Source organism: Varanus komodoensis, unplaced genomic scaffold, assembly GCF_004798865.1.
Source record: "Varanus komodoensis strain SLA01 unplaced genomic scaffold, ASM479886v1 scaffold55, whole genome shotgun sequence".
In the NCBI taxonomy this organism is placed as follows: Eukaryota; Metazoa; Chordata; class Lepidosauria; order Squamata; family Varanidae; genus Varanus; species Varanus komodoensis.
In genome coordinates, this window is record NW_025336157.1 from 4,345,035 (window position 1) to 4,366,610 (window position 21,576).

Here is a 21,576-nt window from a genome sequence, read left to right on the forward strand (position 1 = left end):
GCCTTCTGCGGCTGGTTGCTTTTTAAAGAATGATTTCATAAACCCCCCCGAACAACGCAGACACCTCTCAGCTGCCAGATCTACAACAACCCCCGCCTCCTCTCTGCAGTATTTCAGCAGCTGGAATAACTATCCAGAACTCTCCTTCTTGGCTTAAAAAAACAAAACACATACTCCTAACCCCACCAGTAAATGTTGCTCCTTGCTCTACTGCACCAGCTGTTGTGCTCCCTCCAGCAAAAGAGAAAACATGGTGAAGTATCTCCAGTAGAGACTTTGGAGAAAGATGTTCTCCAGATGTTTTCGAGTTCAGCTCTGCACATTCCTGACCACTGGCCAGGCTGGCAAATGCTTCTGGGAACCGAAGTCCAAAATGTCTGGCAATATCTCTTCTGCCCAGCCCAGCTTCGGAGAACTGAACTGGGAGGAGGCAGTTGCAGGATTGCTCAACAACAACAACAACACCAATAGCAATACCACCAATAACAACACCTTGTTCCGTAGAATATCGTATCTTAACAGATGTTAACGACCAACTCACTGATTCTAGGCCTGAGCATTATGGAAAGTTTCTAGTTGATAAAGGGTCCATGACTGCTCTTTAGAAGGCCAGATCCTGAAAATGAAATGCAAATACTTTGGCCACCTAATGAGACGGAAACATAGAAACAGAGCGAGTCAGAAGGGGCCTCCCGGGCCATCTAGTCTGACCTCCAGCACCAGCCGGCTCCGCTCACGACATGCCCACCATGTGGACGTCCTGCCTATCCTTGAACACCCTCACTGATGGGGCCTCAACGACCTCTCGTGGAAGCCCAGTCCACACCCTCGGGGTCCTGACTGTCAGGAAGGAAGGACTCCCTGGAGAAGAGCCTAATGCTGGGAACAATTGATGGGAAAAGAGGGGGACGGCAGAGGACGAGGGGGCTGGATGGACTCACTGGGGCAGCTGGTGTGAGCTTAGCTGGACTCCAGGGGATGGTGGAGGACAGGAAGGCCTGGAGGAATGTTGTCCATGGGGGCGCGATGGGTGGGATGCCACTTCGCAACTAGCAACAACAACAACAGGCGTGAGGTGGGACACGGACAAGTATTTCGAACAGTGTGGACAAAAAAGCACAAAACAGGAAAAGAGAAACGACCGTGTTACTAACAGCAGTCACACACAGGGGTGTTGTTGCTGGAGGCACAAACATCCTGTCGAACGCCATGCGTCTTGAGAAAAACCCTCATTTCCAGTCAGGGCTGGGGGAAATTCTTTACCCTTGCCTCAGCAAAGATGGGGAGACAATGCAAATGGCTGCCATGTCCCCCCAGAAAAGCCTTTGTCTATAAAGTCTGTTATCTTGCTTTATTTGGGGAACTTCCCAATGGTTCCCAGCATTCCAGCTGAACTGCCCCACTTCCTTGGCCGCTGACTGGGGGTGCTATTGGAACAAACAGACCAGGCCTGGAATGTACACGTGACGCACACAGAACACCCTCCTTTTGTGAAGCCCTGGACGATTTATGGACCTCCAAAGTCTTCAGCTACAAGCCCCATGATCCCCTTCCACTGGGCTAGGGGTGGTAAGAAGTATAACTGAAAACTTCAGAAATGCCACAAGTTACTATCCTGTTATAAAGCTTCATTGTACCTCGAATTAAAATGACTAGGAATAAAATTCTCTGTATTCTCCCCTGCTACGCACATACACAAATCTGGTGGAAAAGCATCTGGAACCAACTCGGTTGCGCACAAACCCGGTCGCTATCCAAGCACCGATAACCCTCGGAGGCCCAACTTGACTGAGAGAGAAATAGCAGGGCCTCTTCAGCGGCGGCTCCTCAGTGAAGGAATACCCTTCCCAGTGAGGCATACCTGGTACGTTCTTAATTGCCTTTCCTCTGCCAGGCAGACACATTTTTATTTTCTCGAAAATCTTTCATAGCCTTACATTGTTCTGTAATTTAAGTCAGATGCTTGGGGTTTGTACATTCAGATTTCTTTCCCTTACCTGCTCTAATGGATTCTTGCTGCAAAGGTTTGATCTCTTGATCCCAGCTGCATAAAGATTTTGATCTTCAAGTGGCTTTGTTCACTTCCTAATACTTATTTGGTGATTCATTTGCTTGTCTGGAGATTGGAGAACTCCTGCTATTGGATGACTGCTAAATGAAATAAATATGAGAATAAACAAACAGACAAATCCATGAAGAGGGCCCATATTACAGCTAAGTGGAAACACCATGCTCAGAAGCAGTCTATCTTTCCCTTCAAGAACAGATTCCCCTGGGACAGTGATGGCGAAACCTTTAGAGACCGAGTGCCCAAACTGCAACCCAAAACCCGCTTATTTATCACAAAGTGCCAACACTGCAATAAAAACTGAAAACTGAGGTTAGTTTAGAAAAAAACAACTCATGGCCAGTCCAAGCAAATATATATATATCCTATATATCCTTGGCAGCGCACTGACCGGCCATGCGAAAGCTCGGACGAGTTGCGGCTAATGAGTCGCGGCTCGTGACCTCATCGCCTGGCGCCGCTACTCCTTTCCGAGCATGCGCATGGCCCCTGTGCGTGCCGTTATCCGATGCTCGGCTGCTGGGGCGATGCAGCTGCGACTTGGCTCACGTGCCGAGAGAGGGCCCTCCGTGCCAGCTGCGGCACGTGTGCCAGAGGTTCGCCACCACTGCCCTAGGGGCTTCCCGGCTGCATCTGGCAACTCTGCTCTTGTCTAGCAGGGCAAATCCTCCTTCGAGGGTCCCCAGTTGGGCTAAGAGTCTTGACTGGCCCAGTCCCCAGTTGGCCCCAGGGCCAAGCGGGGACTACAACCCAGGTCACCTGAGCCCCTGGCCCACGCTTCGTACAACCGCACCACACTGGCTCGCTTAGCAGCCCTTGGATGCTTCCGAGTCCCCTTCCGATTCTTTGTAGGTACTTCTGCACACCCGAGCTGAGAATTCCTCCCTCTGGTCCAAGGCCGGGGCTGTTTCGGATCACACCCCAGGCACTGAGGGGCTGTGGCAGATGTGAGCTGCATTCAGACTGCAACTCTCGCATCCACCTCCTCTCCCGACCTCACCCCAAAGTTCCCACCTGGGCCACCCAGGCCGTCAGTCACTTTAACGACAACTGAGAAACCCAAAGAGCTAACCTCTTAAAAAAACCAAGCAAACCCTCTGGATTGCAGAAATGTATGGGACCCGTAGAGGCCAGGAAACCCTCTGCCAAAATAAATGGGTCAACCACAACATTACATACGTCGGCGGCACAGTGTTGACAGCGGTCCAAAGGAGGGCTGGCTCCGTTCCAGGCCTCGCTGTGGACACGGACGCACGATGCCGCGGACCGACCTGGCAGGCGCAGCAGGGCCGACGTCACCCCGTCTGGCCCGGCAGCCAAAGCTGGCCGGAGCTTCTGTCTGGCAACGCTGCCAGGCCCCGACTGCGGCCAAAACCCGACAGCCAAGCCGTTTGTGCAGCAACGGTGGCGGTGGCGGCAGGCCCAAACGGAGCAAACCGGGTAGCCGGGATTGAAGTCCGGGAACCTGAATGTCTGGCCAGACACAGTTCTGGGATTCTGGTTTTTTGCCCCTCCTGAGAGGAGTTATATAAGGAAAACAGGGCAGAGATTTATACAAGAGAGCACAAGGGCAAGAAAAAGGGCTTTTCTTCTCCTCTCTCCCCCACGTATGAGAATCGGGAGCGGTTTCGAGGGGGCGTGGATTCTGCATCTGAGGGGAATGAGTGCTTGTTTGCTCAAGGGGGCGGACAAGAGCTCCGTGAAAACAGGAACGGTGACAGGCGCTGCCGTATGTCAAAAGAGGATGAGGCGCGTTAAGGGAAAAGCAGCAACTGGGGAGAAACTGCCCACTGTACCAGTGCCTTTCAGACCGAGACGGGGAGCTCTGAAAGACAGAGCCGTGCAGCCGCGAAGTGGGTGGCGCACGGCCAAGGATGCAAACACGACGTGCGGATCTGCAAAGGGAGCACCTCAGAGGTTTATTGTCCACAGCTGGCCCCATCCATCCCCTTCCCCAAATTCCGGAATGACCAAGAGGGAGGGAGAGGAAGGAAGCAAGAGTCTGAAGGGAGGCCGTGCCACAGGGCCGAACGTACAGAAAGCAGTGGTCCAGCGGGAGAAGCCGCGCACGCCGCCTGGGCGGCAGCTCACTCCTCCTCCTCCTCCTCCTCCTCCCCCATGGCGATGGCGCGAGAGCGTGGGTGGCTCGGCGCCTGCCTCTGGATGGAGACGATGCCCGTCAGGAGCGCGTAGCCGGCCATGGCGGCCAGGCCCACCAGCACGGAGAGGATCTGGCTGCGCAGCTGGAAGGGCTCCTCTTCGGGATCGCTCCCGTCCCCGGCAGCTGCCTTGGGGACGCTGGGCGGGGGGTCACCTGGGGAAGAAAGCACGCAAAATTAAGAGCGGGGCGGGCGAGGGATGGGCTCCGCAGGCCGCCGAGGGACCAGGGAGCGGACATGCCTTTGGGCATGCCCACAGGGCCACCCCGCTCCCTCCGGGGCGCTGCAGGACGCCGGCCCCTCCCTGGCGGGGATGGAGACGCTGCCGCCAGGCTGGGCAGTTTCTGGACGCGGAGCGGGGCCGGGAGGATGGTTCTGCCCACCGGCTGAGTGGCCAAATGTGCTGGCAGCCGCTGCTCACTTGAGCCGTGACGCACGAGCTCGCGTTGCCCCCGAGAGCCGCACTGAGAGGTCTCTGATGCTGTGCCAGCGGCACCAGAGGTGAGGAGCCTCGCCCTGCCAAGGGCCGGATGCGGCTTGCGGAGGAGCCTCTGAGGGCTGCGTACCAGCGCTGAGCGGGCCGGGAGGCAAAAGGCGCCGGCCAGGATTGTCTTTAAATCCCGCGGCAGAGTGATCCTTAAAGCTCTTACTGTCAGCAGGTGAACGAGGAGGAGAGGCGTTTCAAGCTTTCACAACAGAGGAAAGCACTGCAAATATGGCAGGGAGCCGCCCAGCTTCGGAAAGGAGGGGAGGGAAGGCCAGAGGCCCGGACGGAGCCCCAGGCGGGGCGGACTTGGTCCCGCGGCCTGAGGGTCCCCACTGCCGATCTGTATACTCACAGACATCTCCACGCACACAACAGAAGGGGGTGAGCGGGTGTCATTCCATCATCCCTGCTCCAGAAAGACTTTGGGGTTTTGCCCCTCTTCCCTCCCCATCGCTTTTCCTTGTGTGTCTTGTCTTTTTCTCCACCTTCTCCCCTCCCTTTGCCTTCTCCCTTGTATGCCATTTTTTGTGCTTAGCCTGCGGGTAGGAACTGTCAAGTTTTACCAAGTATCTGGAAGCCATTCTGGGAGGCTTTCACAAGGCAATATCAAGAACACGTCAACTAATCAGATCAACAGGTCAGCACTGACCTCCGTCCCAAGGGAAATAGAGGGTCAGAATGGTGGTACAGTAATTGCAGAGGTTCGGCAGGGACTTGAGGTGTTGCTGAAATTTCCCATTGGGCAGCTTGGCCTTCAGGAGCGGAGCCAAGTGGCTGAAGACAAGGGCGTCGAGGGAAGCCGGCCTGGAAAACGAAAGCACAAGCAAGCTCAGGCACGCCGGGAAGGCCAGTGTGAGAGAGCACCGTGACACGGAGTGACCCTCTGTCCCACTCTGCAAGCAGGGATAGTTTGACATGAGAAGTGTCGCTTTTTGTATCTCAGATGGTGATACAATTTATGGGGCTTTGGCCTCAGAGAAAAACACACATGGAAATGACATGTTTCCACTTGCCTCTGAGATGGCCAAGTTTGGGCCTGGCACAGAAATTCCACACGGCATTGGCCAAATCGGTGCTAGAAATCACACATGTTGCTGATTTTAAAAAGCCCCATAACGATGCCCAAGGAATTATGGCCCAAAACGGACTTCTGGCCCCTTTTTATGGCTCTCTTCTCCCACTGGCAACATTTCTCCTGTTCCCAACCCACACAGGGCCCACTGGGACGCAGAACACTCTGGGATGCTCAAGAGGCATATTCCAGCTCTGGAGAAAGACAGAGGCACAAGATGTGATTCGGAGGCAGAAAGGTCACAATATCATTTGGCCCGGCTTCCTGGGCACCTGCAGCGCCCACTGGGAATTCTGGGTGCCATTCAACATTGGCAAGAAAGGGGTCTCAAGGGCCAAGGGGGGGTCACCGGGAATCCTCTGGGAAATGACGACCCCACCTGCCTATAAACGGAGACCTTCTACCTCGACAGTAAACTGTCCCTTTCTTCCTGTCCCTCTCCCAGATGAGTGGAGAGCACCTTGCCGCGCTTCCCCTTCCTTTTCCTACATTTCTCTACCACTCAGCAGCCAACGCTCTCTGGCCAGGTGAACCTTCCCCCCTGACTCTTTGCCGCCGGCGCACGTGGCCGCGTGAAGCTACTTACGAGTCTCCGAAGAAGAACTTCTGCCGGCCGAGGCGCTGGGACAACATGGTGATGCAGTCGCAGGCTTCGCGGTACAACTGTGCGGCAAAGAGGGGAGGGAAGAGGCGGGTTCAGTGGCACCCACACCGTACCTGCCAGAGCTCCGTGCTGCAGGAAGGGGAAACCCCAGAGGCAGGGTGGGGGGAACCCAAGGGCACTGCAGAGGTTGCAAACCTTCCTCCCTGGAAGAACATCACAACAGGGGGAGACCAACTTGGCCCCAGAAGGGAATTTCTATTGCCCTACCAATAAGAACTGGGGTCTCAGGTACGTTTGTCTTCATTTTTCCTCCTCCCGCCCAATCTATGTTCCTTTTGTGTCATGTCTTTTAGCTTGTAAGCCCGAGGGCAAGGACTGCCTGCTAATTGTACGTGACTCTGGGATCCTTTTCTGCCTGACAACAGGGTAAAAATGCGACAAAACTGAATACAAATAAAACTGCTGCTGCGGAATTTCTCTTTGTAGCCCTGGGCTATTTTTTTTTTTTAAGGGATGTTTTGGGAAAGGGTAGCCCCACTGCCTGAGCCTGGCTGTGGGGTGCCAGCGCCCCCCACTAACCTCCTTCTCAAGCTCTTCCTCGTTTTCCAGGCAGTTTTCCCCACAGACCATCTGCAGCCGCTCCACCTGGCGCTTCTGCATGCGGCCCGGCAGAAAGAAGTTCAGCGGGAAGGGGATGGCCTCGGCGTACCACTTCCGTGTGTGCTCCACGTAATTCTTGGCATCTACCCAGAAGGTGTGGATCTGTTGGCAGAATAAGCACCGAAAGATCATTTCCCACTCGCTGCAAGCTTTGCCAGTTATGGCGTACCCCATAATTGTGCCCCAAATGTGGAACAGGGCCACACCAATCAGATCAGACCTGGTGAATCACAGAATCCTAGAACAGTAGAGTTGGAAGGGGCCAGGAAGGCCATCCAGTCCACCCCCTGCTGTTGCAGGACACCAGTTTACACCATCCCACTCAGAGGGCTGCCCAGTTTCTTTCTGAATGCCTCCAGTGTGGGAGAGCCCCCCTCCTCTCCAGGCGGCTGGTCCCACTGCCGTATTGCTCTGACAGTGAGGAAGCTCTTCCTGATGCCCAGCCTGAATCTGGGTTGTCCCAACTTGAACTGATTATTCCATGTCCTACACTCTGGCATTAGCAAGAAGAGATCTTGACCTTCCCCTTTGTGACAGCCTTTCAGGGACTTCTAGAGGGATCTCATGTCCCCCCCAAGCCTTCTCTTCTCAAGGCTGAACATGCCCAGTTCCCTCAGTCTCTCCTCACAGGGCAGTGTCTCCAAACCCTAGATCATTTTTGTTGCCCTCCGCTTGGACCCTTTCTAATTTACCTGCATTTTTATCTTGGTGCCCAGAACTGGACACAGTATTCAAATATTGATTTGTATCCAGTGTTCGTTTCACCACGATTAGGAAAAGATTGTAATTATCACTGGACCACAGAGGGACGTAAAATTACTGCGGTTCAAATTCAAGCATTCTGGAACTCAGTAAAATTCCGTCCGTGTTTTGTGACCAGCAATCGGAGATGCAGCACGGCTCTGCTTTCGCCCTGCGAGTCCCGAGGAAAGGAGCTGTGCCCCGCGACCCAGTCGGCTCCCTCCTCGCACGCCTGGATGCCGCTACTCACCAACACGGGCAGCAGCTTCTCCTGCAGCAAGGACGCGAAGGCCAGCGTGTCGGCACCCTGGAGAGCCGAGAGGTCATAGTCGGCATTGAACTTCTGCAGGGAAGAGCGGACAGGTCAGGGCTAGGACGAAGGGCACTCTTCCTCCAGCAGCCACACGGCATACCAGGTGAGGCTGTGCTCTGCTGGCCCCGTGTCAGGACTATACCACTTTGGACTGAAAGCACCCTGTGTGGACTGCAAGGCTGCCAGGAGGTGGCACTGAGGCTGGGCAGAGCGGCTTCCCAGTTCCAGCTTTGGGATTGCTGGTCAGGTGGGAGGAATTGCATAATTTATTGTCATTTGAATAAAAGACACACACTCTGCCTCGCCTACAGAAAATCAGCATTTGAAAGGAGAAGGTGTTTGACCAAGGCTTCTACAGTGCTCCCGTGTGCATGAATTTTTATTTTATTGTTTCTTGTGGAGGGAAATGTTTCCAAAACTAGCAGCAGGAAACAGATTTCACTACACGATCACTAGGTTGGCATAAGCCAAGTCGTGACTGGTGCATGGAAAAGGGGAGAGGGAAAAAGGGGTGACAGAGCGAGAGGGAGAGAAAGAGGAAATTCAGCAGGCGACTGAGAAACAAAAAGAAAAGACGCAGCAGAGAGAAGGGATAAAGAGCACGGCTGAGAGAGAGGAGGTGTGGAAGGGGGCGGGGAAGGTATGATTCGGAGATAGAGCAGGGGGCAGCCCAGTGAGGGGGCGGCTCCACCCACTTTTGGCTTTGGTCCCCCCCCCTGGCTTTGGCCCCATGCACTGCCTCCACGTACCCCAAGAGAAAACTCTGAGGCCTTCAACAGAAAATAGGTTCCCCCCCTAATGCTAGAAGACAGAGTCAATCATGATTTGGGAATTGCATCCCGTACAAACTATGGGGCTGGGAGGGACCCTGGGGGGACCCACTACCTTCGCCCCATAGGACTGCCACCAGGGCGAAGAGGGAGGGAGGTACGGGGTGGTGGTGGAGACCTGTTTCCTGAGGTGGGTGATGATCAGCTGGGGATCCGAGATGACGCCCTCATCTCTGGACTTCAGCGCCGGGAGCGTTCCTGAAATGGGACGAGAAGCTGGAACTGGCTGGGTTGCACCCAGGGCTGGCTGTGCCCCCCACGCCCTCCTGCTCACGGGGCCCCTAAGCCTCCTCGGATGGGAGCGGAGGGGTGGCCCGGGACACCCACAAGAGCGTGCATGCAAGATCCTGGCTGGACCGGGGCCTCCTCAGCCCACACCGGACCAGGCCGGGTCCCCACTTTGCTTAACCACACAGGAGCAAGCAGAGACCCCTCCAGCCCCCGTGGGACCCTCCGCTGGCGTCCGGAAATAACATGGCGAGAGGAAACCCCATGGTCTGTCCCCTTCCTGCTCCCAGCCAATGGGGTGCCCCCTCCTGACAGGTCAGACCACAACTCTGGGGATGATGGGAGCCACAGTCCCACCTGCTGGGTAGGCGATGCTGAGCGAGGAGATACCTTTTGTCCCAAATTTACTCCCAGCCTAGGTAACTCCTAGCGTCCTGAGAAACAGTGCGAGCAAGGATTCCCGCGCACATTTTTCCACGCGATGCCCAGCCCAGCACCCGGACATAATGCACAGCCCTACCAAGCTCCCCCCCACCAGAAGGTTACCTGAGGGGCTTCGCCACGGATTGGCGATTTTGCGGACCTTGAGAGGCGCTCCGGTGAAACGTGCGTACGCCTGCGAAGAACCAAGGAAACGAAGGATTACACTCCAAAAATGCAGCGGATTCTTACGTTTTACTGTTACCCAAGGAGCTCAGGGTAGCTTACAAAGATCATACGCCACTCTGCTTTTATCCTCACGACAACCCTGTTAGGTAGGGTAGGGCCAGGAAGCAGTGAGTGGCCCAAGTTCACAGAGATCTCCGCAGCATAGCAAGGACTCTCTCACTAGTAAATGTGAACGACTAGTATTGGTGTATTGTGAACAGACTGCCGGTAGACTGCACCGAGGACTAGTAACTTGCTAAACTGAATCTATTTGCGTTTTTATCTCATCCTTTATCCAGGATGATAGGGCGACATACATGGTTCCTTCCACTTGTCCCTTTTCTTACAACAACCTTGGAAGGTAGGTTAAGCTGAAGAATTGGTCCAAGAACACCCAGTGAGTTTCTTGACTCAGCACAAATAAAAAATAAATTAAATAAAAAACCATAGGTCAGAGCTTGTCCTAAACTGGAACCCTCCAGATGTTGGCTGCAACTCCCAAAATCCTGACCATGAATTAGGATAGCTAGGGCCCATGGGAACTGAAGTCCAAAACATCTGGAGGAAAGCAAGTTGGGGAAAGCTGACCTAATGACTAATACCACAATGGTTTTCACTGATGTGGGCTTTTGTGAGTCCTGTGGGGTTGTTTGGGGAAGGTGGGGGGCAGCAGGAAAAATACGTTTTGTGCAGTCTTTATAAACAGAGGAGAAATGCAGAATGCATCTGGAGCGGGTTAAGTTAGCAAAGGCTCATGAAGCTGGTGGAACCAAGCTCTACTTTGCATTGCTCTGGCACATAGGACCCAAAGTTAAAGAGATTTAGATGGACTTCTCAGTGGTGCGGGCTCTACAACACCGGGACAGACACTGCCTCGGAAGATTTTTTTACGCATTTTTTGTTTGGGTTAAAAGATTTCCTGCATCAGCAGTGGGTTGGGCTAGATGCCCTCTGAGGTCACCTCCAAAACTTTCCCCAGCGTCCGTCCCAAGAGCTCCAAAAACGTAAAGACGGCCTCCGAATAAAAGCTGATACATAGATACAGAACTGGAAACCCTTCCAAATCCAACGCCTGGTTCAAAATGAAGCTCTCCTGCACTGCCGCTCCCGCCTTCCCTGACCATCGGCCACGCCGGCTGGGGACGGAGCCGGGGCCCGAGCCGCGGGCAGAGGCGCTCGCAGAAGGCGCCGCCAGGCCCCCGAGACGCCGGAGCAGGGCCGCCAAGCGCACCCCCTGCAAAACGGACCCGGGGCGCGCCGAGCCCCGCTGCAAATCGCGTGCATCCCGCGCGCTTCGCTGCGCCTCGCCTCGCGCGCCGCCGGAGTGGCCCGGGGTGGGGGGGACGGGCGGCGGGGCCCTCGCCGGGGCCCCCGGGGCTACTCACCAGGACGGCCAGGCAGTCGGGATCCACCGAGGGCAACCCCCAGCCGCCTGCCCAGCAGTACAGCTCCATGGGCGCCGCCATCTTTCAGCCTCCCCGACCCGGAACGACACGCGCCGCCCGCAGGAGAACAAAGAGGAGTCGCTCCGGATCGGCGCGCGTTCGCAAGCGCCCTCGCTTCTCTCTCTCTCTCTCTCTCTCTCTCGCATATAATGTATGCATATATTGTAAAAATCTGCCTTTTTCGCTGTGCAACTTGGCGATGGTGAGCCGGGCTAGGCACGTTTACTCGGGAGTAAGCCGCGCGGAGTTTGGCGCAGACAGAGCGCCGTAGGGCGCGCCGCCCGCTCAGGAGTCAGTCCCATTGGGTTGGCTGGGGGCTTGCGACCCGGTAAGTGCGCAAGGCTGCCCTTGCGCGGAAGAAACGTTACTTTTAATCATTCTCAATCAATTGCTGTGCTTCTCCTTGATAGACATGTCCAGGACGGTTCATATTAAAATATGAATAATCGCAATAGCACAACCGCATTTCTATCGACTCGGGGTCAAGCCGTGGGGTCGGATCGACGGTTTATGGAATATATACCTATGCATGTCTAGAAGGAAGAAAATCCTACAATTCCCAGCATGCCCCGTCCAACGCTGCTGCAAACGTGACGGTTATGTCTGCCAGGGCATGCTGGGAGTTGTAGGACTTCATCTAAACACGGCAAAGGGTGCGCACTAACTAAATGCAGATATAAGCCTATATACAAGTCGTCCTGATGTTTTGGATTACAGCTGCCTGCATCTCAGACCACTGGTGATGCTGGCTAAGGCTTATGAGAGCTGAAGTCCAAAACATCTGGAGCGCACGAGCAGGAAACATGAGAAAACTTCTTAATAAACACCTAGGAAGGTGTGTCCCATTGAATTCAGCAGAGCCATGGCTTGGGTGGGGGGGGGGGGGGGCTGTAAATTCCACCCTGTGATGCAGGTTCCCCAGTCTGGGTCCCTCCAGATGTGCAGGGACTGCAATCCCCAGCATCCCCCAACAGGCCAGGAGTCTGCTGTTTGAGCATTGCGCATGTTTACTTGGGTGTGTACAACTACTGAGCACAATTTTATATTGTTATTTATTTTATATTGTTATTTTTATATTGTTATTTTTGTATTTTATTTCATGTTGTGAGCCGCCCCGAGGCTTCGGCGAATGGGACGGCATAGAAATGTTTTAATTAATAAATAAATAAAATGGGATTTCTGGTCCCAATCCTATCCATAGAGACTAAAGGATGCTTCCAGGAGCAGCTTTTCATCCTGCCTCATCCACAGAGCTCCACGTGGTGCCTGTCTTTGCCTTGTAACCCTGTTTTTCCCCATCTTTTTCTCTCCAGAAACAAATCCGTAAAGGAAGAAAAGTTACAGGCAGCACAATAGCCCATAAGCAAGGGTCGAGCGGGCTTTTGGGTTGTCTGAACGCAGCCTGTAGCTGCGCCATGCCTTTGGGTGGCTGGTGCTCGGAGCTTTCTTCTGGGACACTTCCTACGAATTGAGCCCCATTAATTTCTCCCTGGTGTCTGCCTCAAAGTGCAGGTTGGGGCACTTATTCACATAAGAATATCTAACACTATAGCCTGACAAGTGAGATTTAAACATTTGAAGGAAAGTCTATCTGCAATTCTAAGTGGCACGGATGCTTTTAGGGTCCATAAGACTCTAAATGTGGCTGGGATCCACTGAAGTTAAAGGAACTCACTTCTCTAGAAACAGACAGAGATCTGAGCATACTGGGCTCATTCCAAGGACCTTTGAGCATGTGCAGAATGCATTCAGGAAGAATTAAAGCAGGCAGCTTTCAGGCAGCTTCCAATGTATGTATGTATGACATGAGACCTTTGTCCTGGAAAAATATTCAAGAATTTCTGAGCAGGGACAGAAGGCGTTTTCTTTGGCCTAATACTTGGCATTTCAAGTGTTCAGAGCCTTCCGTGTGTATTGTGGGGCCCTTAACACCGTGTGGGGTGGATTGATACTGTGCCTCTACTGCAGAATGAAGGGCTGAAGTGCAGCCCACGTTCAAAAGCCGAGCTGCAGTTGAGTTCTTGCTACATCGGAGCTGCTGCATCAAAACCTTTTCAACACATGTTGGAAAATAATTTTACTCTCCTGCTTAACCGAGCAAGAAACGCAGCGGGCGGATCCGACGTCAAAGCTGCTCGTGCATTTGCGGACGGCAAAGGATTCCGAGGAGAGGAGAAACACGAGGAGATCAGTTTGGGGTGGGCAGGCCGCGACACGTCCTGCCTCCCTTTGCCAAGGGGGGCGAGATTCTGCCTTCGGGCCAGGCTTCAATATATGGGCCTTGTTCCTGCCCAAGGCAAAGCGCTGACTCGCGGGGCAGGAAAGGACCCAGGCAGAGGGCCAGCGCATTCCGCTGTGGCTTTGGCCGCATTTTATTTCCCTGCCAAAGCAGCCGTTCCAACATGACCTCATTTCGGAGGGGACACCGAAATGCCATTCCATCACACCCTGGGCTGAAGCGTGTATAACTTCAGCGAGCCGCCCCACAGCTGGTCGGAGCAACTGTATGTACGGCTTTTCTGGCAGGGAGAAGGAAAAAGCAAACGCAGGTTGGACATCTCACCCACATTTATGCCAGGAAGATCCTGAAAAATGAATGGATTCTGTCAGCGGCTTCCTGTGCAGGTTCTGCGGAAGATCGGTCCACCCTGCAGTGCACAGCAGGTCTCCACCTTTTCTGGGCTCGAAAAAGAAAGCTCCCCTCCGTCTGCACTTCCTTTCCCTGCTGTGTTTCCTTTCTCTAGTTTAGGGGTGACTTATTCTACGGAAAGTGCTGAGACAGCCTCTGCTAGCTGATGGGCATGGAATTTCCACCAGAATCATAGGGCCAAGTCATTTCTCCAATAATTGCCTTGCCTCCCTTCACACTGGAAATTTTGTTCAGTTCATTTGGGGTTGCCAACCCGCTTCTGAGCACAGTATTGTGGCTATGAGGCCTAGAAACATGAAATTCTTTACCTGCATCATTGGCCTCGGTCCAGTGGCTTCCAAGGCAAGGCAGACTGTAATGGGTCTCTGGCCCATGGATGGCAGTTACCTTCATGGATAACGGTTGTTTGGTTGTTCCTTGTCTGATAGGAACCAGGAAGTTTCAGTAACTTCATTCAGTTAGCAGGGCAGAGTAACCCGGGCAAATCTTAATTTTGGTTCTCAGCTCTGGTACTTCAATTTGCTTCCTATTTCTGTGGACTCTGTGAGAGCAGAGTTTTAAAACAGGCCATTCATATCTGTTACAAAGAAAATTCCCCTACCCTTTCCTTTTCCAGCATTGAGAACCTGAGACTGGAGACGCTTGATAAAATTGTGTGGTGACAGACTTTGGAGAAAAGAGCATGTTTCATGTAAGGGATAACTAACCTGCGGAACTCACTGCTACAAGATTCGGCGGGTTGGGGGGACACATACAAACAATGCACTGGCTCAGGATAGCACTAAAGAGATGAGACATTTTTCAGCGAGAGAAGCCACAACTGTGAAGAGGATGCCATACAGATGGGCTGGATCCAAGCTAAGGTGGCAAGAAATGGTACACAACACATAAGAAACTCTGTGGAAGATTTGCTTCCATGAGATGTGGGAGCCGCTGGCTTAGTAACCTTCCCCATGGATTAGACATGGAAGAGGTTCAAGGCTATTGGGTCAGAGTATTGAACCCTTTGTCAGCTCAGGGGCCTCACCTGATGCAGAGACAATCTCAAGGGCTCCATGCCAGTGACGGGCGAAACCAAACGCAAAAGGATTTCAGTCTAAACACTTACTGCCAATAATGACGCCTTAGAAGGGGTGGGGAATGTGTCAAAGTTGAAAAACTACCCAAAAATTGGTGCTTGGGAGAGGGGGGAAGAGATATGCCCCTTAGGGGAAGGCTCAGCGGTTGAAAGCCAAGTTAGAAATATAGAAACAGAGCGAGTCAGAAGGGGTCTCTCGGGCCATCTAGTCTGACCTCCGGCTCCAGCCGGCTCCGCTCACGACATGCCCACCATGCACATGTCAAGTTGGTGGCTTGTTTCGAGGCTCAGCAGCTCTGATCTGAAAGGACTGATGCATAGAAGATGGAGAAGGAACGTTTTCCAATGCCCCAGCAGGGGCACATTGGAAATTGTGGGATCACAGGTTTTGGAGAAACATCAGAACTTCCTAGCAGTGTGGGCTGGTCAAGCAGCAGAATAGAGTGCCTTAGGAAACGGCAGGTGCTGTTCTTTGCAGGAGAAAGGCTGGCTATGGGTAAAAGGGATGCTGTCCATTGCCAAAGGGTTGGACTAGATGACCTCAGAAGTCCCTTCGAACCCTAAAATTCAAGAATATGGAACTGTGTGGAGGCAGTTCCCCTCCAAACACTGGCTGTGCCTTCACGTCCGTCGTTCCTGTTTGTTTCCCCAAGAAGCCCATATGGACCAGATGGCATTCCAACAAGCCGTTTTTGCTGTCCGTATACTGCAAATAAAGTCATTTGTGCAAACAAAACAAACCAGAACACAAAATCAGCTTCGTATTTTCCGTGGCCCCTTTCTCATGTCCGTTCCTTTGGTTTCTTTGCTGCATTTCTTGCTAGAAGCTGATGGCCCTTTGGAAGGTCAAGACTCAAACCTGGCCCATGCCCTTGTCTCCAAAACAGGTTGCCATGGAAAGAAAACAAGACTCCTGGACGCGAGTGGGGGGAAAAAATGAAACCCGCTCACTCTGTAATTTTGGGGGAATCCAGGAAATGGAACATTCCTCAACTCTCCTCTCCCCCAGCCGTGCATTACGGAAGGAACCCTTCTCATTAAAGATTTGGCTGGGGCCTCATCTGACCGCAATAGCCTGATGCCAGTGGTGCTTGTGGCCTGGCAGAAGGCGAGGCCGTGGAAAGGCCACCTGGACACAAGGCGGGGCGAGGCCCTGTTGTTATGGCGGACCGAGAAACAAAGCACAAACAAAGGCTGACCACAGCTGGGCGGCAGCCGAGGGCATGGCCACTGCTTAGGGACACCCGTCCTGGACCACCTCGTGGGACCTTCCCCGCCACCAACAGCTGCCTCCCGGGCAAGGCGTGCAAAGAGCGCGGAAACGCGCTTTCGGGGGAGTGCACGTGCCTTTCCGAGGATCCGAAATAGTCTGCTAACCCCCGGGACACAAAAGTGGAGGGAGTTCTCACATGCCGGCAGGAAAGGTTTGCTTTGGCCGCGGCATTTCGGGAATCCGCTCTCCCCCTGCGTTGCAGCTCCTTGTCTTTTCCCAGATGTAGGGAGAGAAGCAGAGCAGAGGTCCCCAAGGCACAGGAAGGCTGGCGTCCCTCAAGAACATTTTCCAGACTCCCAAGACTGCTTTCCGTCTCGTTTGTTTTCACGTTACACAACCGCCCTCCTCAGTTCTTGTTTCGTTATCCTAGCCTGCGGCTGGTCAATGGACTGCTATTCTAATCACCCCCTCCCCAGCCATTTATCTGGCTGGGTAAATTTGGGCCGATCTCTCCCCTCTTTTGGCCTAACCTACTTTGCAGGGTTGTTGTGAGAATTAAATGAAGGTAAGAGACCCTGGGGCTATTCATACACTTTGAGCCCAATCCACAAATGATATATGCCAGTGCAAGCTCCTTGAAAGAAGGCTGAGATAAAAATGCAATAAATCGTAATCTAGTCTTGCATGTCACTAGTCCACAGCAGAACAAAGCTAGAGATGTGCAGCCTAAAATAAAGAGGGTGGTTAGAAATTGTTATTTTGTTTAAATGTCATCCTATCAAATGTAACACAGTTATATGCATATTTACTTCTGAAACAAACAGCTTTGATCCTGTTTCTGTTGCTCTTCTACTTGATGTAGGCATTTTTTTTAAATGATACAACCTTTTTGAATGTTATATTGTTTATCACATAAAGTCTGGATGTCTTCCTGGTGGAAAAGCAGCCTTGAGAAATAGTAACAGTACTGAAAGCATAAATAATAAATAATGGATCTTAGTGGAGCTTAACAGCAAGATAAATGTCAACTGAATTGTGGGCCTGGAGACTGAACTTTCACAGGTGATCAAATGTGTTCTAACATGTTTTCCTCCCAATATTTTCCCTTATAGAGAGTGACCTAGGATCTGGTCCCCGCTTAGCCATGGAGCCAACTGGGTGACTTTGAGCCAGTCACAGACTCAGCCCAACCTACCTCACAGGGTTGTTGTTGTGGGGATAAGATGGCGGAGGAGAATGCTATCAGCTGCCTTGAGCCCTTTGTAGGAGAAAGGCAGGATATAAATCTTATAACTAAACAATCCAAAAACCTTTGAAGTTGATTTTACTAATTTGCTGGGAGCAGCGGCATACAGCATGTGATAAAACTGCCGAGTGGGAGTCAGATGCCCCTCCTAGGACTGGAACCCTGGCTCAAAACCAAGCAAAACAACTTAAAATTCTTTTTGACACCGCATGGAGTTAGATGATGAAACTCATGGCGGCAAGATGTGCTGGACATGGGAGAGGCAAAGTCAATAATTAATTTCACCCTAATAATTAATAATGCACCTGAATAATTGGGTGAAGCCTCTGTATGCAGAGGCAGTCTATCTTGAAATGTTAATTTCAGGCAAACGAATGGGAAGAGAGCGCTGAGTCTCCTTGTAGCACTATGGTATACAGTCTCTTGACTGGCCCATGCCAAAAATGTGATGTTGAAATATATGATTTATTTTAAACATTTTCGGCTGCTTTTGAGAGTGCAACCTTCTCAAGGCAGTGCACGAAAACAAAATATTTGTATTTAAATACAAAATCAATCAAAATTCAAGAAAAAATGCCATAAAAATAACACCATGGCTAACCTGAAAGACTAACCAAGTTTGTTTATGCTGTGCAAAAGCAAAAAGAGAGAGAATCGCTATCCGTAGCTGTCGCTAAGGTGTCGCAAAGCTGTAATTTCTCTAGTCTGTTGCGCCTCATCTCCATTAATACATATGGAGGATATTTAGGACTTTCTCAAGCTGGCTGTGGGTTTAGAAGTGAAAACTGAAGAGCAGCTTTCTGGCCACAGACAAAAGGGCCTTGCGGGAGATTTCTTCCCAGGAAACAGAGCTGGCATTCTGCAAAATGGAAAGGGTTTCCCTCTGCCTTTTCATGGGTTAGCCCCAAATTAGGACGCCATGTAATCCCGGCACTCGCTGGGTGGAGAGGGGAAACCGAGCCAGACCGCAAAGAAGCAGGAGCAGCAACTGCCCTGCGCCCCCCAAAGCACACACACACCCATCCCTTCAGCTCCCGGGAGCCAACCCAAGTCTGGGAAGAAAACAATTAGGTCATCTTGGAAGCCGTGCAATCCCGGAGAATCCAGACGAGGGATGCGGTGGAACAGAGCCGCTCTGCCGACCGACCGCAGAAGGGAGGGAAACGCCAACCAAACACCACGCTCCGTGGGAGAGCCATGCGAAGCTTGTCCCGCGTTAGGGGCAAGACACGCCACCCCTCGCGGCCGACCTGGCATGGAACCCTGGGCAAGACAGAGCTCCCTTGGGGTCTGGTGGGGTTTCCGTAGCAGGTCCCTTCGCAGTAGCTGTGTGGGACCTTGGCGCTGTCGCCTCTGGAGCAAAGGCCAGCCATGTCCCCGGTTGGTTGTTCCCTCCAGTGGCAGGCCAAGGTGCTGCCAAACCGACTGCTCCTAGCACGAGATTTACGCGCGGCCTGTGTACACAATTCAGCGTGCACATTTAAGCCAGCCTATGCAAGCTATAGAAATCGTTTCAGTGGAGGAAATGTATTCACATTTGAGCCAGCTCAGAGTGGCAGAGGAAAAGGCACTCTGTACATGCTTCGGAAGCTTCCTTCTCTACTGCTTTGTGCATGCCGAATCATTCATTCATCCATTCATTCTGGGATTTAATTGCACTCCCAGTACTGGGAGATAATAGTGGCATTATCTGCCTCGTTCAGAATTGATGTATTCTGGGAATTCTAGGTCATTTTTCTTTCTGAAGATGCACTTGGGATTGTGCATTTAGGGATTGTGCCCTAAATTGTTCTAAATGCTGCATGAGAGATTAAATTATCCTGTATTGTGATGTGTATTTTCTGTGAACCCAACTGACATGTGTCAGCTACTGGGTAGTAAAAAATGAAAATTATGATTAGTGGAATATATTTAAGTATTTGGCAGGTGTGCAAGAGAGGGCTAGCTGTGCTACATGGTCTTTATTTGGAGATATGCCCCAGGCACAAAGGCCAGAAAGGAGAGGTCCACCCAAAGCTACTCCCTAAATTTAGCTACTGCTGAATGGAACCCTACACCTTCAGGGATCTCTGTCTCCAAACTGCTATTGGTGGGAAAATGAACAGCGGGTGCTTGGTTGCCTTTGTGTCCTGTTCATGAGCCCCTGAACCCATCTGGCTGCTTGGCCACAGTCAGGCCTGATCCAGCTCATCTTAACATTACGCTGTGTCACTTACCCGCCTGTTCACACATGATGTTAACATCTTGTGACTTCATGAGCTATTCTCAATTGGAGGCACACCGAGACCCTGGATTGACACGCCTATTGCCCTCCTGGCTGACCAGAGCTGTGGCCAGTGGCCTCCCTTCCTAGCGTTGGGCTGGCCAACCAGACAGACGCCCGCCCCCCCCGTGGAATCAGGATACTGGGGCAGCGGAGTGTCGGCTCCAGCCAGCACAGCTTGTGGGCCAGGGATTATGGGCGCTGCAGCCCCCATTCTCCAGAGGGCCCCCCGTCGCCTGGACTCGATGGCCCGTGCTCAAAGGCTCTCTTCTCCCCCCGCCCCCCGAGGGCTCCTGCCCCTTTAAGAGTGATCCCGGGCCGGGCGGAAAATTCCACCAACTGCTGCTTCTCCCCTCAGATGGTGCGGGTGGTGGGGGGGGGAAGCCACATCAGATGCAATGGAAACGCTCGGCTCCAAGCGGCGCTTAAAGGGACAGGCGCCCCGCTTCGCGGCGGAGCTGGGGGGGAGGGAGCGAGGTCCTGTAGTCGGGCTCCGCTTTCGCAAGCGCGACCCGCGCCCCCGCCCGCGCGCCGCCCCCCGGTGCCCCCGTCCTGCGCGCCCCCCTCGCCTGCGCGCGCGCTCCCCCCGGGCCGGCCTCGATGGGCTGGCTCGGATCCTGGAAGGGGAGGGACGCCGGAGGACGGGCAGCGCTTTGGCCGCGCCGTTCAAAGAGACCCAGGCGCCTCCGCCGCTGCCCTTTGTCCCAGCAGCGCCGCCCCCTTCCTCGGGGACCCCCGCTCGGCCGCCCCCCACCGCCTCGAAGCAGCGATGGAGCGGCGGGCGCGCCTCCGGAGCTCCTGCGCCCTCCTGCTGCTCCTGCCCCTCTGGGGCGCCGCGGGCGCAGGCAGGCAGGAGCTGCAAGGTAAGCCGGCCGCGGAGCCCTCCTCCGGGCGCGCACGGCCGGAGGAGCGGGGGCGCCGCGTCCCCCGAGCCCTGGAAGAGCGGCGCCTCGTCGGGATGGAGCGCGGACCAGCCTTCCCGCGGCGCAGCCCCCATCACCCGCAGCCACTGGCCGAGGGACGGGCGGTGTGGCCCCTGGGGCAGGCAGCGCCGGGCTGGACGGGACGGGACGGGGGCTGGCTCCGGATCCGCGCAACCCCGCGCTGCCTCTGCGCTTTCCTCCCCCGCTCCGCCCTGAGCCAGAGCCCGCCCGCCCGCCCGCCCGGAAAGACGACCCGCGCGTCTGCAGCCGCTTGGCTCTCCGCACCGCCCGGTCTGCGGATCATCCTGGGGATGCCCCTGGGCGCCGATTCCGGGGGCGCCGGGCTTTCGCCCCCGGCGGTTCCTTTGCGGCACGCGCGCCCTCCCCCCGGCCGCCCACCACTCGGTGCGCTGCCTGCGCTCCGGGGGCGGCAACCCGCCACCGCACCCGGCCAGCCGGCGCCGCGCCAGGGATCCCGAGCGCCTGGGATGGCTGGAGATGCGGCGAATGCAGGGCGCGGGGGCGGCGGGAGGTCCGAAAAGCGCCAGGACTCGGGCCTACGCTACGTGGGGCGGGGGAGATAACTTACACGTGTGCACTTAGTTATGCGCGGCAGGGACCGCGTGTCTTTAGCAGGCCGTAAGACTGGCGGTTTGGAAAGAGGGGATGGGGGAGGGCATTTGACTTCAGGGGAAAAAAACGTGGAGGATTTGGTTGGGCTGGCAGGAGAGGAAGCCCGTGTGGGCCAAAGGCCAGCTGATCCAGGAGGAATCCAAGGCAGCACAAGCCCCCGGAGTTCAGCAGTTGCGCCTGGACAGCGGCCAGTGGGGTCGCTCGTCAAGGGCCCCCCGTGAGCTGCTGCTTCACCTGCCTGGTTGCCCGGGGCATGCTGGGAGTTGTAGGGCTTCTGCCTGGCTAAAGGGCTATCGGATTGTGCCCTTCAAAAAA

At 53.9% G+C, this 21,576-nt stretch overlaps 1 protein-coding gene across 3 annotated transcripts in view; it reads right to left on the reverse strand.

Annotated features, from left to right (window-relative positions):
- The window catches only part of MTX1 (metaxin 1), a 13,497-nt gene extending 2,178 nt beyond the window's left edge, over positions 1-11,319 (reverse strand). The window contains exons 1-9 of one of the 3 annotated variants that reach the window (XR_006416512.1): positions 11,196-11,319; positions 9,709-9,778; positions 9,053-9,132; positions 8,042-8,134; positions 6,970-7,152; positions 6,373-6,449; positions 5,364-5,518; positions 4,105-4,382; positions 1,998-2,148 (exon numbers count right to left, since the gene is read on the reverse strand). Coding sequence is in view for 1 of the 3 variants with exons in the window: in XM_044448699.1 (XP_044304634.1) it covers positions 4,156-4,382; positions 5,364-5,518; positions 6,373-6,449; positions 6,970-7,152; positions 8,042-8,134; positions 9,053-9,132; positions 9,709-9,778; positions 11,196-11,276 (966 nt within the window). In the remaining 2 variants the exon portion in view is untranslated. Of the gene's footprint in view, positions 1-1,997; positions 2,152-3,964; positions 4,383-5,363; positions 5,519-6,372; positions 6,450-6,969; positions 7,153-8,041; positions 8,135-9,052; positions 9,133-9,708; positions 9,779-11,195 lie in introns of those variants that run through there. The other 2 variants (XR_006416511.1, XM_044448699.1) reach the window with 2 other exon arrangements.
- Positions 11,320-21,576: the final 10,257 nt, after the last annotated feature.